Source organism: Felis catus, chromosome A1 (assembly GCF_018350175.1).
Source record: "Felis catus isolate Fca126 chromosome A1, F.catus_Fca126_mat1.0, whole genome shotgun sequence".
In the NCBI taxonomy this organism is placed as follows: domain Eukaryota; kingdom Metazoa; phylum Chordata; class Mammalia; order Carnivora; family Felidae; genus Felis; species Felis catus.
Genome location: NC_058368.1, coordinates 167,819,608 through 167,840,210, shown reverse-complemented (window position 1 = coordinate 167,840,210; position 20,603 = coordinate 167,819,608). Strand labels below are relative to the sequence as shown.

At 40.9% G+C, this 20,603-nt stretch overlaps 1 protein-coding gene across 3 annotated transcripts in view; it reads left to right on the top strand.

Annotated features, from left to right (window-relative positions):
* FBXL17 (F-box and leucine rich repeat protein 17) overlaps positions 1-20,603 on the top strand; it is a 497,923-nt gene that overhangs the window by 471,285 nt on the left and 6,035 nt on the right. For all 3 annotated transcript variants that reach the window (XM_045034518.1, XM_023258890.2, XM_003981190.5), the window contains one exon: positions 4,626-4,768. In XM_045034518.1, coding sequence (XP_044890453.1) covers positions 4,626-4,768 — 143 coding nt within the window. The remainder of the gene's footprint in view (positions 1-4,625; positions 4,769-20,603) is intronic.

The following is a 20,603-nucleotide window of genomic DNA, read 5'->3' as shown; positions in this document are numbered from 1 at the left end:
CCGAAGGCAGATGCTTGACCCACTGAGCCACCCAGGCACCCCTGGAAATGGAATTTCTTAGTCAAAATTTAATATATATGTGCTCATGGTTTTCACTTTCTCTGTCTATGGAAATGCCTTTTAGGGGGTTAATGTATTTTCTTGACAATGATATAAGTTACTGGATTATAGCTTTTAACTTGTGTAATTTTTTTAGAATTTAACTATTTTTGTTAGTTGTACTTAGCACATAAAAACATATATTCAAACTGCATTGGGATTAGGAATTAGTCTTGCATAATTTATCTCTTTTCAAGGCTCAATAAATATCATTGTAATGTGTCAACAGCCCCTAGTGAAGGTAGTAATCACACATTACATTTGCAGCCCTATCATCCCAGGTGCAATCTACAAGTTCATGATCACCAATAGAGAGTAGGCAGTTCAGGAGCTCTAGCAGTGACATAATGACTAAATACTTATATAATGCTCTCATTTTCCTGGAGCATTTTATTTTTCAAAACTCTTTAAAGTCTTTTCATTTTATATCAACTGCACCACTGTAGAATGCTTTGGGAAAATATCACATAAATCATGACATTTATGTAGTGCCAAGCCCCTTACATGTATTATGTCATTTGAACCTCAGACCAACCCCGTGAAGTAAGCAGGACATATAGTCAACATCCCCATTGTCCAAGTGAGGAAGCTGAGACTCAGAAAAGTGAAATATCCTGAGGTCAGACATCTACTAAGTAGTGAGCCTGGAAATGAACTTGAGACTGTACCACACTACAAGTGTCATGGGTAGCTTGTGAAGAACAATGAAAAAATATTCAAAGGTAGGATATAGTCACAAAGATGTAAATTGTTCTATATATTCTGGAATTTACAGATTCTGGTGGACCGTGTTTTATGGTCACCGTGTTTTACTTGGCTCCCTGCAAGCTGTAATGGTTAAGTCCTGAATGGTGGTAAAGGGGAAAAATACATTCTGTACACATGCAGGCTCCTCAACCACCCGTGTGCTGCTGTGGTAGAACCAACACTGGCCTTGGAGCCAAACTATCTCGGTGTGCACCTTGGTTTTGCCACTTAGTAGGGGTGGGGCCTGGCTGAAGTATTTAACTTCAGTTTTCTACCATAAAATGAGTATTGTTTTTGCAGGGCTATTGGACAGATTAAAAGTAACTTCATCAGGAAGACTCTCCCTAGTGCCCACCCCCTGCCCCCCTCCCCCGCAAGTGTTATTCCTAAAGTAATCAGTCAGTTTCCTTCAGAACATTTGTTACAATTTAGATTTATATATGGTGGTGTGTTTATTTGCTTCACACCTGTCTCTCCTACTAGAATGTAAGTTAAAGGACATCAAGGACTCTGCTTGTTTTTGCTACTCTGTGTCTCTTATACCTACTCCAGTGTCATTAATCATTGAATAAATATTTCTGAAATAAATCCTGCCACTTCTTGGCCTTGTTTTTATTTCAGCTGCACAGAATGGCCTACAGCTGCCCTACCCTTTCACATCTCTCTATGCTTACATATGCTGTTTCCTTAGCCCAACATACTTGCCCAAGCTCCTTTGTTCTCCTAGAGAATCCTTACTCATCCCTCAAGACCTAGCTCAGCTCTTCCATGAGAGCTCCTATGATTTCTCTTCTCCCTTGAAGAGTGAGGGGCTCCGGTGCCCCCTTGGCATGCTTCTGTAGTAGACCCAAACTATATTCCAGTCATTGATGCGTTCCACTAATACTTTTAAGAACTACCTCCGTACCAGGCACAGGCTAGGGGCTGGGCATACAGCAGTGAATAGGAGCTGTCATACTTATGGGAGAGATGGGCTACAACAAAGTGAATAACCAAACAAATTAATAATAGCGTTTCCAGTAGTGGCAAATGATAGAGTGATCCATTTTGAGAAGCTGACCTTTGACTTGAGATCTGAGAAGCGAGAATGAGATAGGAATGGGAAGAGAGGGGGGATGAGCATTGTATTGTCACTATTTACTTGGGTGTTCCTCATTTCCACCCCACTCAGCTGGCCTCTGAGCTCTGAATCTTTCTGTCCCCAGCACCTAGCACAGGCCCCTCATGTTACACCCACGGTTCCACTTCCACACACCAGTGGTGCAGCATGTTAGAACTGCCTGGTGACTGGCCCCATGGTTCTGACTTAGTAGATCTCATGTGCAGCCGGGATTGAGAGCCTAATTCTCAGCCTATTATCCCTCACTTAGTGTCTTGTGACAGGGAAGGTCATTCAGTCTTTCTGTGACTCAGTTTTCTGATCTTTAAAATGGAAATAATAATAAAACTTCATAGGGTTTCTGAGAGGATTTAATGAAATAATTGCCTAAAATTCCTAGCCCAGTGCCTAGCCCATGGATAGTCAATAGACATTAGACAAAATGCTCTAGAGCAAGTACTCAGGAGGTGTTTGCTGAATAAATGAACAAGTTAAGGAATAATAAAGTTCAGTTCTTACTTTACGGTATAGAGCTATGTCAAAACAAACAGAGAATGCCCTGATTTATCTTCAGTTGTCTTGTTTACTGCTTATTTTAATTTGGACAAGAAAGGAAAAAAAGGGAAATAATAAACACCAGTGTTCTTAGAAGTTAGAATCAAAAGCTATTGACTCTTCATTTGCTTATAAAGCAGCTGCTAAAAAACTTCTCAGATCATTATTTTTATGTTTTTCTGTCCGGGGCAGGGCTTTCATGTTCTAGCCTCAAACCTAAATAAAAGTCCACAATCTACCAACCTGGGGCCTTCTGCAACTTGTGATTTGTCATCTTCTGAAATTACAGTTTGAGATTGGAAGAAATTTCTTTTATGTATATTCTACTTCAGTCATCATAGGAGATCCTTAGGATAGCATAACTAGTGAAATTATGATGGTGCCAGAGATCATGGCTTTCTTAGGAAAGGGACACCGATGGGATTAACCTGGCATATTACTTCTATGCACAAAATATCATTCAGACCACTTGGCAAACCTTTGGCAAAACCCCCTCTACCCTGCTCCACTTCCTTGAAAACTAAATGTCAAACTAGCGGGGCGCCTGGGTGGCTCAGTCGGTTAAGCATCTGACTTGATTTCGGCTCAGGTCATGATCTCATGGTTTGTGAGTTCAAGCCCTGTGTCAAGCTCTGAGCTGACAGTGTGGAGCCTGGGTGGAATTCTCTCTCTCCCACTCTCTCTTTTCCACCTCTGCTTGTGCTGTCTCTTTCTAAGTAAATTTAAAAAAATAACAAATGTCGAAGTAGGTGGGCAAAGGTGAAAGCATGAACAAATTCGTGGCATGAGGAATTTCTAGGAAAAAAAAATTTGTGTCCTTCATCGCATTTTCACTGGAATACACTGAGATGATGGGTGTTTTTGTAAACCTTAAATATCAGGCTACTTAGGAGTGCTTTGATACTTGAATCATAGGCATGAATTTTCTAGTAAAAAAAAATCACTGAGGTAATTGGCAAAGAGATTTTGCCAAGTTCTTTTCTGTGAGCTGTAAGAGTTAACATTTATTTACGTGAGTAATTCACTCTGCTCTTATCAATCTAGTCAATTGGAAAATATCATCCGCCTTTAATGTCACAGAAATCAACTCATCCTATCTTAGAATGAGGAAATAATTAGCAAACAATTTCTCTGTCCTTTTTAAAATGTGTGGCATTGTTTTCAGGGTTTTCTTTTACAAACCAATGCACCATGAACTTATTCTGGCTGGAGGTATTGAAATCTGTTTTTCTGCTCCACAAATATAGAGGTGTGCATGTCTATCAAGTCAGAAGTCCGTAGCAAAGAGCCACCTTCACTGATTGGTCGCTCTGACAGGGTGCTGGGTAATGGAGCAGTGATAAGTGGTGCACATCGTAGATTATGGGATAAGCATCTGCCCTTTAGTAGTGGTCCAATGCTAAACAGTCAAGAAGACTAGAGATACTGATAGTTTTCAGATGACAGGCTTCATTTTATATGTTAATAGAAGGAAGACTTCTGATAATGGTGAGGAAATTCAGCATAACAAATGCATTCCCTTTACCGCACTGTAGCATGGCACCAATTAAGTTCAACTGTATGTATAATGTACTCTTAATTCCTAACAGTCCCAAGAAGGACTAATGTGAAAAATATTATATAGTCTTACATTTTACAGATCGTGAACAGCTGGAAAAAATTATGCCAATCGGTAAAGAAATTTATATGTAGTATAATACACCTCAAAATGGTGCTTACATGGATTTTTCTTTTAAAAAATTTATTAAAGTTATCTTGGGTAAAGTTTAGTTTCTACTCAGCATTTTCTGTAACATTATATATATAATTCATTTTAATGTATTCCTTCTGCAGATATGAGTGTTTGAAAGTACAGGTAACCTTGTAATGAGTAAAACTGATAAGAAGCTGTGCTCCAATGAAAGGGGAATTATGGAATGATTATTCACTTTGTGAAAGGGTTTGTCATAGAGCAAGCTTTCCTAAAGCATTTCAAATTTAATTTCGTTTACAAAACATTCATTTACACACAACATTTCAGGAACAAATTTACTGAGGAAATGAGAGAAATAGTCATAATAAGATAGAGATCCCATACACTGCTAACATTTATGCTTGCTTTCTCTCTTTCTGTCCCTCTCTGCAGCACTGATAGCCATTGGCCGGTACAGCATGACGATAGAGACTGTGGATGTTGGATGGTGTAAAGAAATTACAGATCAAGGAGCCACCCTGATTGCGCAGAGCAGCAAATCTCTAAGATATTTGGGACTGATGAGATGTGATAAAGTAAGAGTTACCTATCAAGTTTGTAGTTAATAGCTTTCTATCATATTCTCTCTCTCTCTCCCCCTATATGTATGTATGTGTACGTGCACATACATGTACTGTTACAGTTATGCATTGCAAGATGCCTGGTTTTCTAAACTAATCTGAGGTTATTTTTGCATTTTTCTATTTAAAAATGAATTTTGTGCTTATGCAGAAAGGAAAAGCAATCATACGCACAAATTATATTTGGCCTCCTGTCCCTAAGTCCACGGACCAAAATTAAAAGTGTTTGCACATCACACAGCAATGTGCAGGGTCTAACGGTAAAATTCTTTTCTGGATTCCAAGTTTCCTGCAACAGTAAGGTGGAAAGAACAGTGCCAAACTGGTTTTTCACAATTTGAAGTGTGTGGTTTCAGTGCTCAACATGTATGTATTGTGGCCATCTGGGGGCAAGAAAGGGCCAGTGAGGGAATATTATGTGGGAATTTGTGCCTTTCTGCACTTAAGATGTCACTTTTAGTACATGATGAGAAATGGTCCCAGAGGTCCCACTGAAGGTGTGTGGCGCTGGCCAGAGATGTGAGTGTGAGTTTGGGAAATTGTGCCACGTTTAATATGGGGCCCGTGAAGACTACAAAGGAAAATGATAAAAATCTGTATTGATCACCAAGTACTACCGAGATGCTTCCATGTTTCCCCTGTAAGTCTAAGAAGTGGTTATTTGTGCTATGAACAGGAGAAAATGGAGACTTAGTGAGACCAGACCCTGGCCTGAGGCCAGTCATCCAAGATTTTACCGCAGGTCTCCAGGGTCTGGGCCCAGTGCCCGTGGCACACCCTGGGTGCCGTCTCCAGGCACGGGGTCTGCCCCCTGGGAACAGATCCACCTCAGACACTTGCTCAGAAAGTGCTAGCATCTTATAATAATTTACACATGTGTGCTACTTTTGCAACTGGTGATTAGGGACAGATCTAGCAAAAGAGAGTGAAACTAAATATATATGTCTCTCAAAGGACATGCATTTTCTAAATGTACCAAATTTGGGGGCCAGTAGAAGAATGGCCCAAATCCTTTGTGTGCTTTTGTCATTTTTGTTAATTGACCTAGTTCTTTTCTCCAAATGCTTTAAATGCTTTAAAATCCCAGCTTATACTAGGCCTTTGCCAGTTAGTTATGTTTAGAGAGATTTTACTATATATTCTCAGCCCAGCCTAAAAAGCTGGCTGACTTTGTTACTAAGCAACAGCACTTAGACCCAGGGGTTGCAAGTCTCCCTCAGATTTCACTACTAACTAACCTAATGCTGCTACTAACCCTTTCACTTTATTTTTTTTTTTTCAACGTTTATTTATTTTTGGGACAGAGAGAGACAGAGCATGAACGGGGGAGGGGCAGAGAGAGAGGGAGACACAGAATCGGAAACAGGCTCCAGGCTCTGAGCCATCAGCCCAGAACCCGACGCGGGGCTCGAACTCCCGGACTGCGAGATCGTGACCTGGCTGAAGTCGGACGCTTAACCGACTGCGCCACCCAGGCGCCCCTAACCCTTTCACTTTAAAATGACTCCTCTGAGGGGCATCTGGCTGGCTCAGTCAGTGGAGCACGTGACTCTTGATCTCACAAGAGTTGTGAGTTCGAGACCCATGTTGGGTGTAGAGATTACTTAAAAAATAAAATCTTTTTTTTTTTAAAGACTTCTTTTAAAACAAGTTAAAGAATCTACAGTAGGTGGAGTATTCTAGAAACGCTAAACAATGACAGCAGCTTTGCTCAATGTCTGCCAGAAGAAACTGCTACTACCTGGGTACTACCTGGACCAAGGACGCCAAAATGTATGCGTTCAAAACGGATCTGTATATCCACAAGCACTCTTAGAAATTACCATATTTCTAGTCTGTACTCCTTAGATTTGTTGAGGTCAGCTCCACCTTCAGAGATGAATGGTAAAAGTTTATGTTCCAGTTAGTACAGGAGAAGATTATTTCCGACATATTTGCTGACCAGCATTTTGCTTATTTTAAGTTAAGGAAAGGATCCTTTTCTACCCAGACGCAAATTAGTCCAAAATGGGATGGGGAGGCTGTTCTGATTAGTGGGCTCCCTGAGAGAGCGTTAGTCCTTTCCTCTGGCGGCCTCTGAATCCTGTCTCCAACCACTGAACTGCTCTGAGAGCCTCTGGCTCCAGCATCATGCTGTCTGCCCATAGCCTGCTGTGGTGCGGCCCAGCCCAGAGGATGCTGGGGCCAGCCTTACTGCCTGGCGTCGTTAGGCTTAGGGCAGCTCAGAACCAGACACAAGAGGTTCTGTGAGGACAGAAGAAGTTTCCAAGCCACCCACAAAGTGCAAATAAAGCCTTGCACATAATCGCTTGTTTGTTGATTTAGTTGGATGGAAACCTAGAGTGAGTAGCTACTCAGCTTTCAAAATTTGTGTTATGCAATCTGTCTCCAGATTTTAAATTTTTATCAAGCCTCAAAGTAACAATGTGAGTAACAAAGAGGTTAATAGTTGAGGGCATGGATTCAGAGGCCAGAGTTAGGTTCACATCTGGGCTCTGCTCTTAGTAGTGTTATCTTGGGCAGTTACTCAGTGCCTCTGTTTCCTCATTTGTAAAATGAAGATAATGATAGTACCTGTCTTGTAGAGTTCTGTGAGCATTTAAGTGAATGAACCTAAACCAAGCCCTTAGAATAATCATGTTTGTTATATATAAAATACTCAGTTCTACTGATTATTCTTATCATCAATGTCATATTAACCTGTGTTTTGATATTTGAAATTTCCAAATGAGAAAAAATTGTACTGCCTGCTATCTGATTTTGAAAGGAAATTAGGAAAAAATAAACTAAGATTAGAAAAGATGCTGCCCTTTTACTTTTTCCTCAGTTAAAATTAAGGTTATTATTTTCTATACTAAGATGTCAAAATTACATTTTTTTTTTACATACTCGACAAAGGAAAACTAATGCCTCCATAGGACAATCTGTATTTAGAATCAACTTACTAACCAGGGTGTAGGGATAAAGAAAGATTTGCAGCGTGAGAAAAGGCTGAATTGAAGAGAAGACAATTCAAATAGGCAGGGAAACAAAAAGAGAGTAATAAGAAAATAGTGGAGAAAAATAAGAATAGAAATAGAAAACACAGAGAAATCATGATCAGCATATGGACATGAAGACCCACGATTTATCTCAAGGTGAGCATCTGTGCCAACCAATAATTGAAGAACAAAACTATTTGGGTCTATCACTCTTCTCTCTGTCCCTTAACCAAATCTGCTAACCGTTAATAAGTCATCAATTTGAGCTCTTCCCCTTTCTGCACACCAACTGCATCCAAAGGAGGAGCAAGAAACCTCAATGGTCACCATTAACCCCCTTGTCAGGAATATTGTCACTGGGATCCCTGTGCTGGGGGAAAGATGGGGTTTGTGATGTCTTTGTGTCCCGGGCTTGTGATCTGCGATCCTGTAGTTCTGCGAAATAGTGAAGGCAGTTATATTTTCTTTCACACACAGCCAGTTTCATTTGGGGCCACTTATATTTAATTTGGAAGCTATACTTTACCGAACTTGAGCTTTTTTCCTCACGTGGGCTTTTGAGGAATTGAAAGAATGACGAAATGCATTGCATTTGTTGTAGGAAAAGGTGTTTTCCTCCGTCTCCCTGTTCTTTCTCTCTCTCATTTGGTAAACAAAGAACAGATGAGAAACATTCACCATATTCTTAGCAGATAAAAGCAACGTGCGCTTAGACTGTCAGACTTGTTTGGCTACAACATTGGTGACTTGTAGGGAGGAGTCCTCCAGCCATTCCACAAATGCAGCATTCCCTGAACACTTGTAAAACTAGGAAGTGCGTTAAGAAGCCCGTGTTTGAGTAGCTGTTCCGATTGCTGGATGGATAAGCATGTTAGAGGCATTACTTTGAGTTTTAAAGCCGACGCCACTTAATCTCCTAAACTTCAGTGCATTGTAAGAACCAAGAGAAGAAAACGCTGTGTGAGACAGCTTTGATGAATTGGGGTGAACTTATATTCTTAAAGACTGTTCAAAGGCTTACTTGACCTTGGGAATTAGAGTTGACCCAAAATCACCTATCAACTTAACACGCATTTATTTGGTGATTTAGTTAAAACTGCTTGTATAATCAACGGGACTCTCTAATAAGAGTGATATGTTTACTCTGCTTTCCACAATTATAGACAGTAGGTGGTTTTGGTCAGAGAATATTTTCACAACCTTAGAATAGAATATTCTGTAGAATTCTAGAGTCCATATAGATCTGTTTCTTCTCATAATAGGATATTTTCCTCATTTCTTACAAGGCCGTTTGGATGGAGAACAAAACTGAAAAGGACAAAAAAAAAATCATGGGAAAGCTGTAGGGCAAATGGAAACGCAATGTTCAAGGTTAATGAAAAATGTTTGGGGTAACAGGGTTGATGAGAAGGGAGGGAGCCCAGTGGCATGGCATTGGCTGAGAAACCAGACCTCGCCAGAGGCAGCTGGCTGGTTTGGGAAACCTCGGTGATAAAAAGTCGTGGTGGAAACCTCTGCAGTGTGTGTTAATACAGAAGTTCGGAGACAGAGGGCCTGAATTATGAGCAGCGAATAACATCATAAATGTAGCAATTCTCAAATGCCAAACCCTTGTGAAAAGCAGTTGGATGAAGAAATGCTGGAGCTTTTAAAAGCTCCCTTTCACTTTCTTTCTTTCTTTCTTTCTTTCTTTTTTTTTAAACTTCATGCAGAACTAATTTTACACACTGTTCATTTGATTTGAAAATGCCAGCGTCTGGGGTATCATTAAAGAGCGTTATTGAGGGAGCCACTCTTGGCAAAGCATTTGGCTTAAAAAGCCTATTTGTTCTTATGTCCCTGGAGAGTTGTAGATAGGAAGGAGAAAGTGTACCTCGATTTACCTAACGCCGCCCCTCTGCCTAGGCCGGGACCAGGTAGCTGCCCTTCTGTTGGGAGGAGGCTCCTTCTCCTTGGCCTCTAGAGGCGCCAGGAGGGTTGTGGGGGCCACATTACTGAAGGAATAGACACAAATAGATTTTGAAAGGTCCACCCCAATGTCCTATGACCAAAGCCTCTTGGAATTTCTTTGATTTCTAGTTGACATAAATTAGAATTACACAGGCGTGAAGAGTCCGCCCAGAAAAGATCAGAGAGGCTGCTGGGGGAGGAGAAGCCTCTGTGTGATCCTATTGATTATCCAGCTGCCTTCAGGCCAGGGGCCTCTGCGAGGCTGACTATTATTGATCCACACCATGGAAATAATCGAATTAATTCATTTCTCATCAGACTACCATTGCCAAGACCTTTCTCCTCACCTGCTCCAATTCCTGAAGTACTTAGTCGAGGAGTGAAATAGATGATTTCTTTCAATAAGAAATGATTTCTTCAGGTCATAAGAAATTCTTGTTTTCACACAGAGTTCCTCATTTAAATGGTAGGGAGATTTAATCAAATCAATAAGAAGCCAACCCAGAAAGCAAGTAATAGAAACCAGTCATCTCTTTAAAGCCAGAAATCTACTTTACAGCCTTCAAATATCAAGGGCCAAGTTTTGTGTGCCCAATTTAATGTAAAAATATTCAGGAAAAATTGACCACTGCATTTTTCAGGAAGTAATTATGGTAAGAGAAAGCCTCAACAACCTAAATATTTCTGTGGAGAAAATGGAGTTTTTATCAGCTTGTTTAGGAATCAGGAGCAGGAAAGCCCTATGGGGAAAATAATATAGGACTCTGTAACTAATACACAGAACTAACTGGAAAAATCAGTTTAAAGGAAAAATAATTTGTGGGGCGCTGTGTCCAGGACTGTTTGGGTAGCAATTCAGCCATGAAACAAAGTGTGTACCTGCAGGGACTCCCCTCTTCCCTGCCATTCATGCACAGCTGTTTCCAGATTGCCCATAGCCAAAACTGAGAATTGAAAATTTATGCCTTATCAAAGAAAATAAAGTGAAAAAACAAAACGAAACAAACCGTCCTGTGCTGATAAGGTGGGAGTGGTCTTGCCTGTGTTAGACTGTGCAGCCCAAGGCCTAGGCGACATAACCATTGCCCTGACAGCCCGTAGTCATGTGCTCAGAGGGAGAGGGAAGATGAAAAATGGTGACAGCATGGCTGGGACTCTAAAATCTGAACTGAAGTCCTTCGCTTGAAGTATCAGCATCTTGTTCCTTTTGCTGATAAAACAGTTTCTCCAGGTGATTTTCGCATAGGAACACTTTAAAACACATTTTTACAACCCTCTCCTGATTATTCCTGGTAATTGAAACAGAAAAACACATCAGCTGAAATTCAGAGGTTACCTCACAACCGCACTGTGGCGAAGCGCTCCCGTCTCCTCTTCTGCCAATCCTGGGCACCTGAAAAGCCTTCCCTGTGTTTAAGCATTAAACCAAGAAACACAGCATGGAGCTTTTATGGCAAAGGTTAAACTGGTAAGCACTGGTGTCAAACTGCTGGGTTTTTAAATTCTACCTACTTCACTTGACTGCCTGTGGACTTTGGACAGCTTAATCTCTAAAAGCCTCAGTTTCACCATCTGAAAAATTGGGGTGTATTTACTCCATAGGGTTGTCATGAGACTAAATGAGGTATTGCAATAAAGCATTTAGCCCAAAGTCATGCACGCTGCAAGCTCTCAGTAAATGTCCACTACTAGTGCTATTATATTTATTCATATATACATATCTGTTCTAGAATCTGGTCTGTGATATTCAGCCATGACATGAACTACCTGGCTCATGATATTGTAGCCATGAATAGAAATTCACATGCAAAGATCTTACAGAGAAACACCAGGCCCCGAGACTTAGCAATTCTCAGAAACAAATAGAATCTATTTTTATCATAGCTAAAATTCATTAAGTAACAATTCCACTTATTATAAAGGAAGAAGAAACTCAGAGACCAATAGGTCTCAGTCCTTTGGGGTAAACAGAGTAAAGACTTGCCAAGTTAGAAGGCCACTCAGTGTGCAGGCTGGGACTTGTTTGGTTTGCTTCTTCAGGAAAATCGACATCAACCTAGAACGCTTTAAGGGAGAGTGCTGTAAGGAGCTGCTTATATTTTGCTCACTTCTATTATGGGAATGATGTATGAATTTTTTTTTTTTTTAGAAAGGAGGAAGCAGAGGGCCTACTGTTCCCCAAATGCTGGAGGAATAGAATGTTATGTTGGAGTTTGCCTGAAGGCACCAGGGAGCGTCATTGCTTTGTAGTAAATAATCTCCTTGGAACTTTGATTTGGCTTAAGTAATTATATGAAAGAATTAGATTGCAGGATCATATTATTTTTCTAATTTAGAAACAGAAAAGGTAACAGCAGTTTCTTAACAGGGTTCAGATTAGATCCCAGAACTCCTAAGCACCTGACTTCACAGAATAGAAACAAAGACAGCCCACAGTGGCTCAGGAGACTGAGGGACTCCTTGGGAAGGAACAGGCTCAGCCCGCACATGAAACCTGGCCATCCAGCAGCAGGTTTGCGGTGAAAGTTTTATTTGGCAAGTGGTTTTTCAAGAAAAAAACCCAAACTCCTTCCCCTCTCCCAATTTTTATCTATTTTATCCATTTATTCAAGAAATATTTGTTGAGTGTGCTTGTTGGGTTCCAGTCACGGTGATAGGAGACGGGTCAGAAAAAACAGCGAACAAGGCAGTTCCTACCCCATAGGTAGGGGAGTCTCCTAGGGGAGACAGGCCAGCAAATGGGCAATTACAATGCAGTAAGACTGCAAATTAATTTTTGAAAGTGGTACCCCAAAGTATATTTCTTCTGCATGAAGAACCTTGCTTTGACCCCACAACTTCTTTCAGCTGCATTCCTCTACAGTTCTATTTTCTGCCACTCTCCTATTAAACTCCTTTCTGCAAAGGATGGACTATGAACAGTCATCCTTCCTTTTTCACCACTCCTTACAGTCTTACTTCCATCCTCATCGCGCCAGTCTGTTCAACATCACCAGTGACTTCCTTGTCACCACATGCAGCAGCCACTTCTCTGTCCACAATTGGTCTCATCCCTTAGCAACTGCACGCATATGGTAACCATGCCCTCTTTCATGAGAACGCTTTTCTCTTGCCTTCAATGTCACCACAATCCTGGCTTTTCTATCTCCACCTCCCGTACTGCCTCTCTCATCTGTAAAGAGGGAATAAAAATAACACCCATCCCATAGACTATGGAGAGAATTAAATGAGTTAATGCATGTAAACTTCCTTACATGAAGCAAGCAAGGACCGTTTGCAAGCAAGAACCATGTGGTGGTGAATTCCTACCTTCTTCATCCCCATCACTCTCCTCCTCACTAGGTTGTAAGATCCATGGATTTCTCCTTCTGTTATATTGCCAGACCCAGCCATAGGGGCTGATACATAACAGTTACCTAAAAAATATGTATTGGATGATGGATGAATGGATTGTGTTTCTTATCTGCATTCTGTGTAGCTCCAAGGTTCCGAGGAGGTTCCTCAGAGTCTCCGGGAATAACAGAGCAGCTAAGAGGGCAGGGTGCCTGGTCCTTACCATCTAACTGACTTCAGCCAGAGCAACCCCACTTTTATTGCTTTGTTTATTTAGTTTACTTATTTGGTTTGTGTATTTATTATTCTGGTTTGCAGAAGTATTGTACAGCTAAAAGCAAGTTTGAAAAACATTAGATCCCACTTCCTCCTGATAATTTTATAGATTATAAGAAGTATCTGGACAGAGGGAAATTAGAAAGGTAACACCTTGGATTTAACACCAGCTTCCTGTAGCTGGGGAATTCTGAGTGTAGCCGAAAGCCCCTGGGGTTCAGGACAGTCACAGACTGAGTTCAGGCATCTGCTGTGTGATTTGGACTCAGCATCCTTCTGAGGCTAACCCTGGAATTCGCTGATTTATGTAGAGTCTCTCTTCTGAAAACCAGAAATATCACTTGTTTTCAGGCTTTTTAATCTACAGATTTACAGATCACTTTTATGCAGAATAAATTTTTGTTGGTAATAAATTTGTTTTAGGAAACAGGTCAAATCCATAAATTCTACCTGATGGCAAATGCCATTTTAGAAAGATTTTTTTTTTTTTGGTCAGGTGTCCACTGGTGATTACCACCGCCCCAGGCTTTCTGTAAGAAAATAAAAACTGAAATCAAGAAAGCCATTAAGCGTACAAGAAGACATTTTTAGTTCTGAGAGTTTTCTTTCTCGATTGTGTTTTTTAGCTTAACTTTGTGAGTTTAATTTAGAAACACCCAGATGTGTTCTATAAATACGTTGTACTTACCGCTCAGTTAGTGACTACATTAATTATCTTATTAGGGCCCAGTTTTTCTCAAATAGTCGATCTTTTGCTGAACCATTTAGAGAATTGCAGATGACTCACCAAGTAGCTATCTCCATCCTGATGTCCCACACAGGTCCGCTTTGGTTCTCATCTGTACCGCACATGCAAATCTATACTAAAAAATGTATGCTTTTGTGTGCTAGGTCAATTCCATGGCCAGCGGTCAGTGGCCTCAGAGTGGCCTATGCAAGGCTCTGCATAGAGCTTACACTTGACTTGAAACATCCTTCTTGGTGGAGGATTGCTTGGAGAAACAGAATGAAAATGTCACTAATTTCTCTCTGACAGTCTGGTTGTTGGACTCCTGTCACACTAATCTCTAATTAGAGGCTTCAGGTTGGCGAGCCCCGATTCTCACTTAACACTGCAGGCGTTTCTGTGATCTTCATCCTCCCAGGTTCTTTGCTGCTTCCTCACTGTGCTAATTCAAGTGAATAGAAAGCAATGCTAGTGTTAACAGGCTACCCACATCTCATGAAAAAGAGACAGCATGAAGCCAGGCCTGTTGTGATATTGACAGAGCATAGCACTTCCAATCATTGCAGATTCTGAGATGGAATGACTGCATTTGACAAAGTTGACTGAATTTATGAGCCTGCCTCTGTCAGGTTCATTGCATTCTCAGTATCTGTCTCTTTCCATGCTTTGGGACTTTTAGATGAGTGTTTTGCCACCCAAGAGTAATATTTCTTACCTCTTTCTATTAAAAAAAAAATCCATCCTTGAAGGCCTCAGGGAGGTTCATGCATGAAGCATAGTGCATTGTGGGTGGCCTGTAGACACCTGACTCCCATATGTAACAGGTAGCTTTTAGTCTCCAATAAAATGATCAATTTTTCTTCTTAAAATTATATTAAATACTTAGTCGTGCGTGCCCTGTCCTTCACCTTATGGGTGGTCCCTTGAGGAAGCACTACATCCATCCATGTATAGCTGGGTTTAGGGGAATCTTCCCTTCCATTAGCTATTGGAAAACTCAGGAGGTGGCCTCCTTGGGCTGTGCCCAGCTAGAGATCCAAGACCAATGGTGACAGACAGGAAGCCAGTCTGTTTTTACCACATTCAAAGAATATACCTTTTGTTTCGGGTAGGGGTGAGTATTTGTAAAAAGATAGGCCAATAAGCTGTAGGAGCAACCATTTCTTTTCTCCATAACCCCTGACTCAGTTTAATAGGGCAGCGTGGGAGGCAAGTGCTTACTTGTTGTCTTCAGATAATCTTAGTTCAGACTTTGCCTTCAGATTCCCAGGAGCAGAAATCACCTGTGCCCTCTGGGAACTTCACAGCTGAAAGCTTTAACCTAGTGGGTCTCAGCCCAAGCTGCACATTGGAATCTCCTGGAGGGTTGGGGGGGTGGGTACTTTAAAAAACACTGGTGCCTGGGTCCCACTTCCCCAAGATGCAGGTACAGTTAGTCTGGGATATGACCTGGGCACTGGGGTTTTTAAAAGATCCTCAGGTGATTCTAGTGAGCAATTATGCTGAGATCCACTGTATTCTTATTTGTGTTCTTGTTTGCAGACACAGTTTAACTCATCCCACGTCAATAAATGTGTATCAAACATTTGTTATGTCTGAGTTGCTGTGGGGTTTGTGGTGAAGGGCCTTGGCTTGACTAAGAGAGACAGAGGGAAGGAAAGGAATGCGAAGTTGACTGTTGAGTAGAGACAAAGAGCAGGTGCTTTGGCTCACACCTAGAATCATTTTCACAGCTCTCACCAGTCTGGGAAAGACCCTTAATCTTCATTGTGGGCTCTGCCTGCAGCCTGTTCATGCATACTGAGCTACTGCTGTATCCTCCTCCAGACTTCTGGAAAGCTTAGCCTTGCTGCTGAAGAGAAAGAGTGTGAAGAGAATGAAATAAGAGAGTGTAAAAGTCCCTCCAAATTTTTGGTGTCCTGGACCTCCCTGTTCTAACGTAGGGAAACATAGGTAAGACATGGTATGTCACCCAAGCAGGGACATGAGAAATCCCTCTGCGAAGGGAAGAAAATAGAATCCCCAAAGAGAGCCTGCTGCATGTTGTTGGCTGTGCAGGGTCCTGGGAAAACCAATGTATCATCTGCTGTTTTATTCTTTTCTTAGTGTCCTATTTAAAATATTTTAAACTGCACTTAGATGACTCATCTCATTTACATGCAAAGTTGACATATTACTAGAATTCACATTACCCTTATTTTATCCATTTTAATATGTGCCCATCTCGGGGCCAGTGGGCACTTGCTTAAAGAGCAATTGGGCCTCTTTTGAATATGCATTGTCTGAGATGACTTTTGCTACACCTTGTGAATGCCGGGTTCCACTGATAGCCAGTACAGTTTCCCAGAGAGCCAGGAAACTCAGAGAGAAGCAGATTCCGGAGGCGTATTGCCCGACAGACAACACTCTGCCTCTGGGCCGCCAGGAGTCAGCCTCTGGGGCTGTTAGCAGTGAGTGACATTGCCCAGGGAGTCTGTGAAGAATGACAGACCAGTGTGAGGGCAAGAGCCCCGAATTAGGAGAGAGTAGTTGAATGTGCTATTTGCAGCCCCTTCACAGATGTACTGTGGGTTCCTTACTTTTCCCAGCTGAAGATAGGGGGATCCATTTTCTTCACTCCCCTTTCCTCAGAATGGAGCTATGTGAAGCAAGAACTACTGAAGTTATACACTTGAGTTTGCTAGGCGAGCTGGAGGAACATTACCTTACAAAGCTTACAAAGTAAGGGACAGATTAGTGGTTTATTCTGGCTCATGAATGGGTTTCCTTTCTTCCCTGAATAATATGTGTGTATTTAACAAATGTGTACACAGGCTGATGCTTCCCTGTCCAGAAGTTCAATTAAATATTCCTTCTTTTGGAAAGCCTTTTCCAGCTCTCCTGGAAAAGGTCAGGTGCCTCTGTCCACAGCAATCTGCACTTCCCCTAGAAATCAATCCTCAAGCTTTGCTGTTGCTGGTATAATTGTCCATTTTCCTTGCTCCAAGGGGTCAAGAACCTTGTCTGTCAAGTTGGCCATTCTACCTCTGTCTGGGACACAGAAAAACGTGTTGATGGGCGGGAGACTGGAGAAAAAGCAATGCCTGTTTATGTCATGGGCAGTTGCCCTGCCAGAAGGTCCCTTGTTAGTCCTGCAGCTTCATCATGTTTCTATCATGTTTCAAAGTCTCATGCAACCACAGCTGCACCATGGAATATTCCACAAGCAAAGTGAGATCTATTATAATTTACATTCCCACAGAGCAGCCATTTTGAAGACATTGTAAAGGACTTTGAAATGTGCTTATATGTAAATTGAAATCATTTTTTGTACCATAGATGGAAAAGGAATGTCAGTGAACAGTTTACTGGCCAGGTGATCAGCTAGGCCACAGTATGGCACTTCGTGTGTCTCGCTGTTACCTGTGTGCCAAGTCAACATGGCACAGTGCAGAGAACATCTTTGCTTAGGGGTCCTGGATTCAAATCCTAGCTTCTATTTACAAGGTACATGACCCTGTGTGAAATACTAATCCTCTCTGAGCCACAGTTCATGTGAAATAAGGAGTATTAATGCGTATATGCCTAGAAAATAGTAGATGTTCATTGAATACTTTTCCCATTCCCTCCTTGCTAGAGTGGAGGCATACTTTCGTTTTGCCTTTATTGGTCATTATGGTGAAGAATTAACAAATTATGTTCAACTTTTTGCCAAAGTAAACCATGCTGAAGAGAAGAAATGTGTTTGATTTATCCCCTACCACACAAGTGCCTTATTCTGATGAGCACAGTGTTTCTCAGTGGGGGGCGTAGGACAGTTTGGTTTGAAGAATTCTTCCTTGCCCAGGACTATACTGTGAGTTGCAGTATTATTTTCATGCTATCTGGGACAACAAATGCCACACGTCACTGTGATGACAACACCAACGATAGCAACAAAAAGTTCCTCGGATTTCCATTTGCTCCCCAGGGAGCAGTAAAGGCAGGTAGAATTTCTGAAGCCCAAGAAATTGGGTAGCATTATTTTGAGGTAGCATCATTTTGAGTCAGGGGATCTGCCCACAGTTCCCCTTCTGCCTCCAGATAACTGTGACATGAGAAGGCACGTTAAATGTCACAAAATTTCAGAATCTTCTGTGGGGCCCACCTGGGCCTGCCGCCCTGAGCAGGGCACTGACGCTGGAAGCAGAAGTGGGTTTTTGCAACGTTTTGGAAACAAGCTCATATCTAGTGACCAGTAATGTGTTTCTCAGTGTTATCCATCCAGTCTAGTGTGTCAGTGATCTCCAGTAAGGAAGGCTGCCCTCATTTAACTCCAGTATGGCCTGGGCTTTTCCTTAGTACTGTCTGACAGCAGAATGACCCAGCAGAAATTACCGAACCACCAGCATGAGCTACTTTGGTGTCCTGTGCCAAATTATTGGAAACCCGAGGGAAGGTGCATCTGGAAAGAGGCGCCCGGTGATGTCGGTTGGAAAGGAGAGTAACACAGAGAATCGCCTTAGGTATGAACTTCAAAGGATGAAAGGAGTTTGGAGCTGCCATAATGCCCAGACTTTAGAGACTGCTACCCCTGTAGTGGGAACAGTCTGGGAGCAAGGTGAGGCTATGTCCACTGTTTCTGATGCAGAACTAATTCGTGCTTTTGTGTTTACTCTGTACCTGTTCATTGAACAACTACTACATTAATTTAGCCAGCAAATATTTATTGAGTAGTTACTAGGTGCTAGGCATTCTATAGGTGCCAGAGATGTGGCAGTGAACAAAACCAACAAAAACTCCTATCTCGTGAGCTCATAATCGAATGGGGGCGAGAATATGCCAGCCAGTGTGCAAAGGACTGAAAACAAAGAGATGACTCAAATACTCTTTGCTGTCAAGAAACACAGTCTAGCAATAGCATAATACATTTTAATGTTATTGATATTTTCAGTAGTGGTCACCTTTGCGTGGAAACTTTCTCCATTTAAAAAAATGATTTTTTTAAAAAGTGATTTTAAGTGGTTTATTATATTCATGAATGTGAGTTTCATACACTCAGGTGTCAAATATTTCCCCCCTCACAAGAAACGTGTCCTATTTTAAAACATGAGACAAAGAGGAAATAATAATCACTTCACATAAATGTTTTTTTCTGAAAATTTTATCAGAAATAGCATTTTTTGAATGGTAGGTATCATTGGGGAGATACTTCAGATTTGGGCTTGCACTTAGCTGGAACTTTCTGGGGAAAGTATTGATAAGGTGAAGGAATGAGTGTGATGGTCTAGAGAAATTGTTTGAACTGAATCTCCGAAGCTCGAAGAGTCTCTTCTCATCCTTCCATAGTAGTAACAGGAAGAGAATGAAACTATGGTATGATTTACCTTAATTAGCATAGCAATTTACCTCACATTTTCAAAAAGTGCTAATAGATGTTAACTCAAAATAGATTAAAATACCAGACAAATTGCTACTACCTTGAAAAGAGTTATAATAATTTTGAAAATGTAAATTATGGTTATGCAGTCTTTGGAGAGAACTATAAAATCCAATCTTTCTTATATTTAAAAAATAACCTGTGGTACACACTTTTTTTTCCCTTTAATCACAGTAATTTCTTCAAATGACACCACTGCATATTTCTTTAGGAAGATAGGCTGCATTTTTCAAATCTCAAGTGTAATATAGGAGTTGCCGTTGATGGTTTTCAGCAAGAGGAAAAGAAATTGAATACAGAAAACCAGGGATCATGGAGAAATGTAAAAAAATTAATCTATGTTCCCTTTTTATATTACACACATTTTATGAGTTGGAACAGAGAATTGTTCCTTTCATTCTAGCAAGTGGAGTTGTGCATGACAAAATGTCTGCAGAAATGTGTATGTAGGCGTAACAATTTAAAATGCTTTGGACCCTCCTGGTGTCTAACGCTGAACTTTTTCTCTAAGGCACCAAAGTGCTTATGGATTCTATACAAAGAGGTGAGCATAATTTGTACTTCTGAGGAGTAAATGAAAATAACTTTAGTATAAAATTTGTCACACTGTATCGCCAGGAGACACTATAAGTAAAAGATAGAAACTTCCCTAGTGGGAACACATGTATTTCCCCTGAATAGCTTCTACCCAACAAAGCTCTAAAATGGAATATTTGCATTTTCCCCTTTGCTTTGTTTTCTAGAATTTACAGAGCACAGTTAGCAAAAAGATTACTTAGAAGACATATTATATCCACAGAGGATTGCTGGTTTAATTCAACTATACAAAACCAAGTTACTGTCTATTCTTGCCCATAACCTTTGAAAGCCAGAGACCTAAGATACTCTGTATTCTCAGCTATGGGTATACCTTACTTTAAGCAACTGAAATAGGTAAATTGAATTTTGGTAAATCAAAGTATATATACAATATTGGCAGAGAAAATCAGTTAACCTGACCGTGGATGCCTTTACCAAAGTGAATAATTATCCCCTAATTTATATACTTCATAAATTTATGTTTATATATCAGGTTTGCTTAAGGTAAATTGTATCTCTCTTCCCACAAAACAGTTACCACATAGA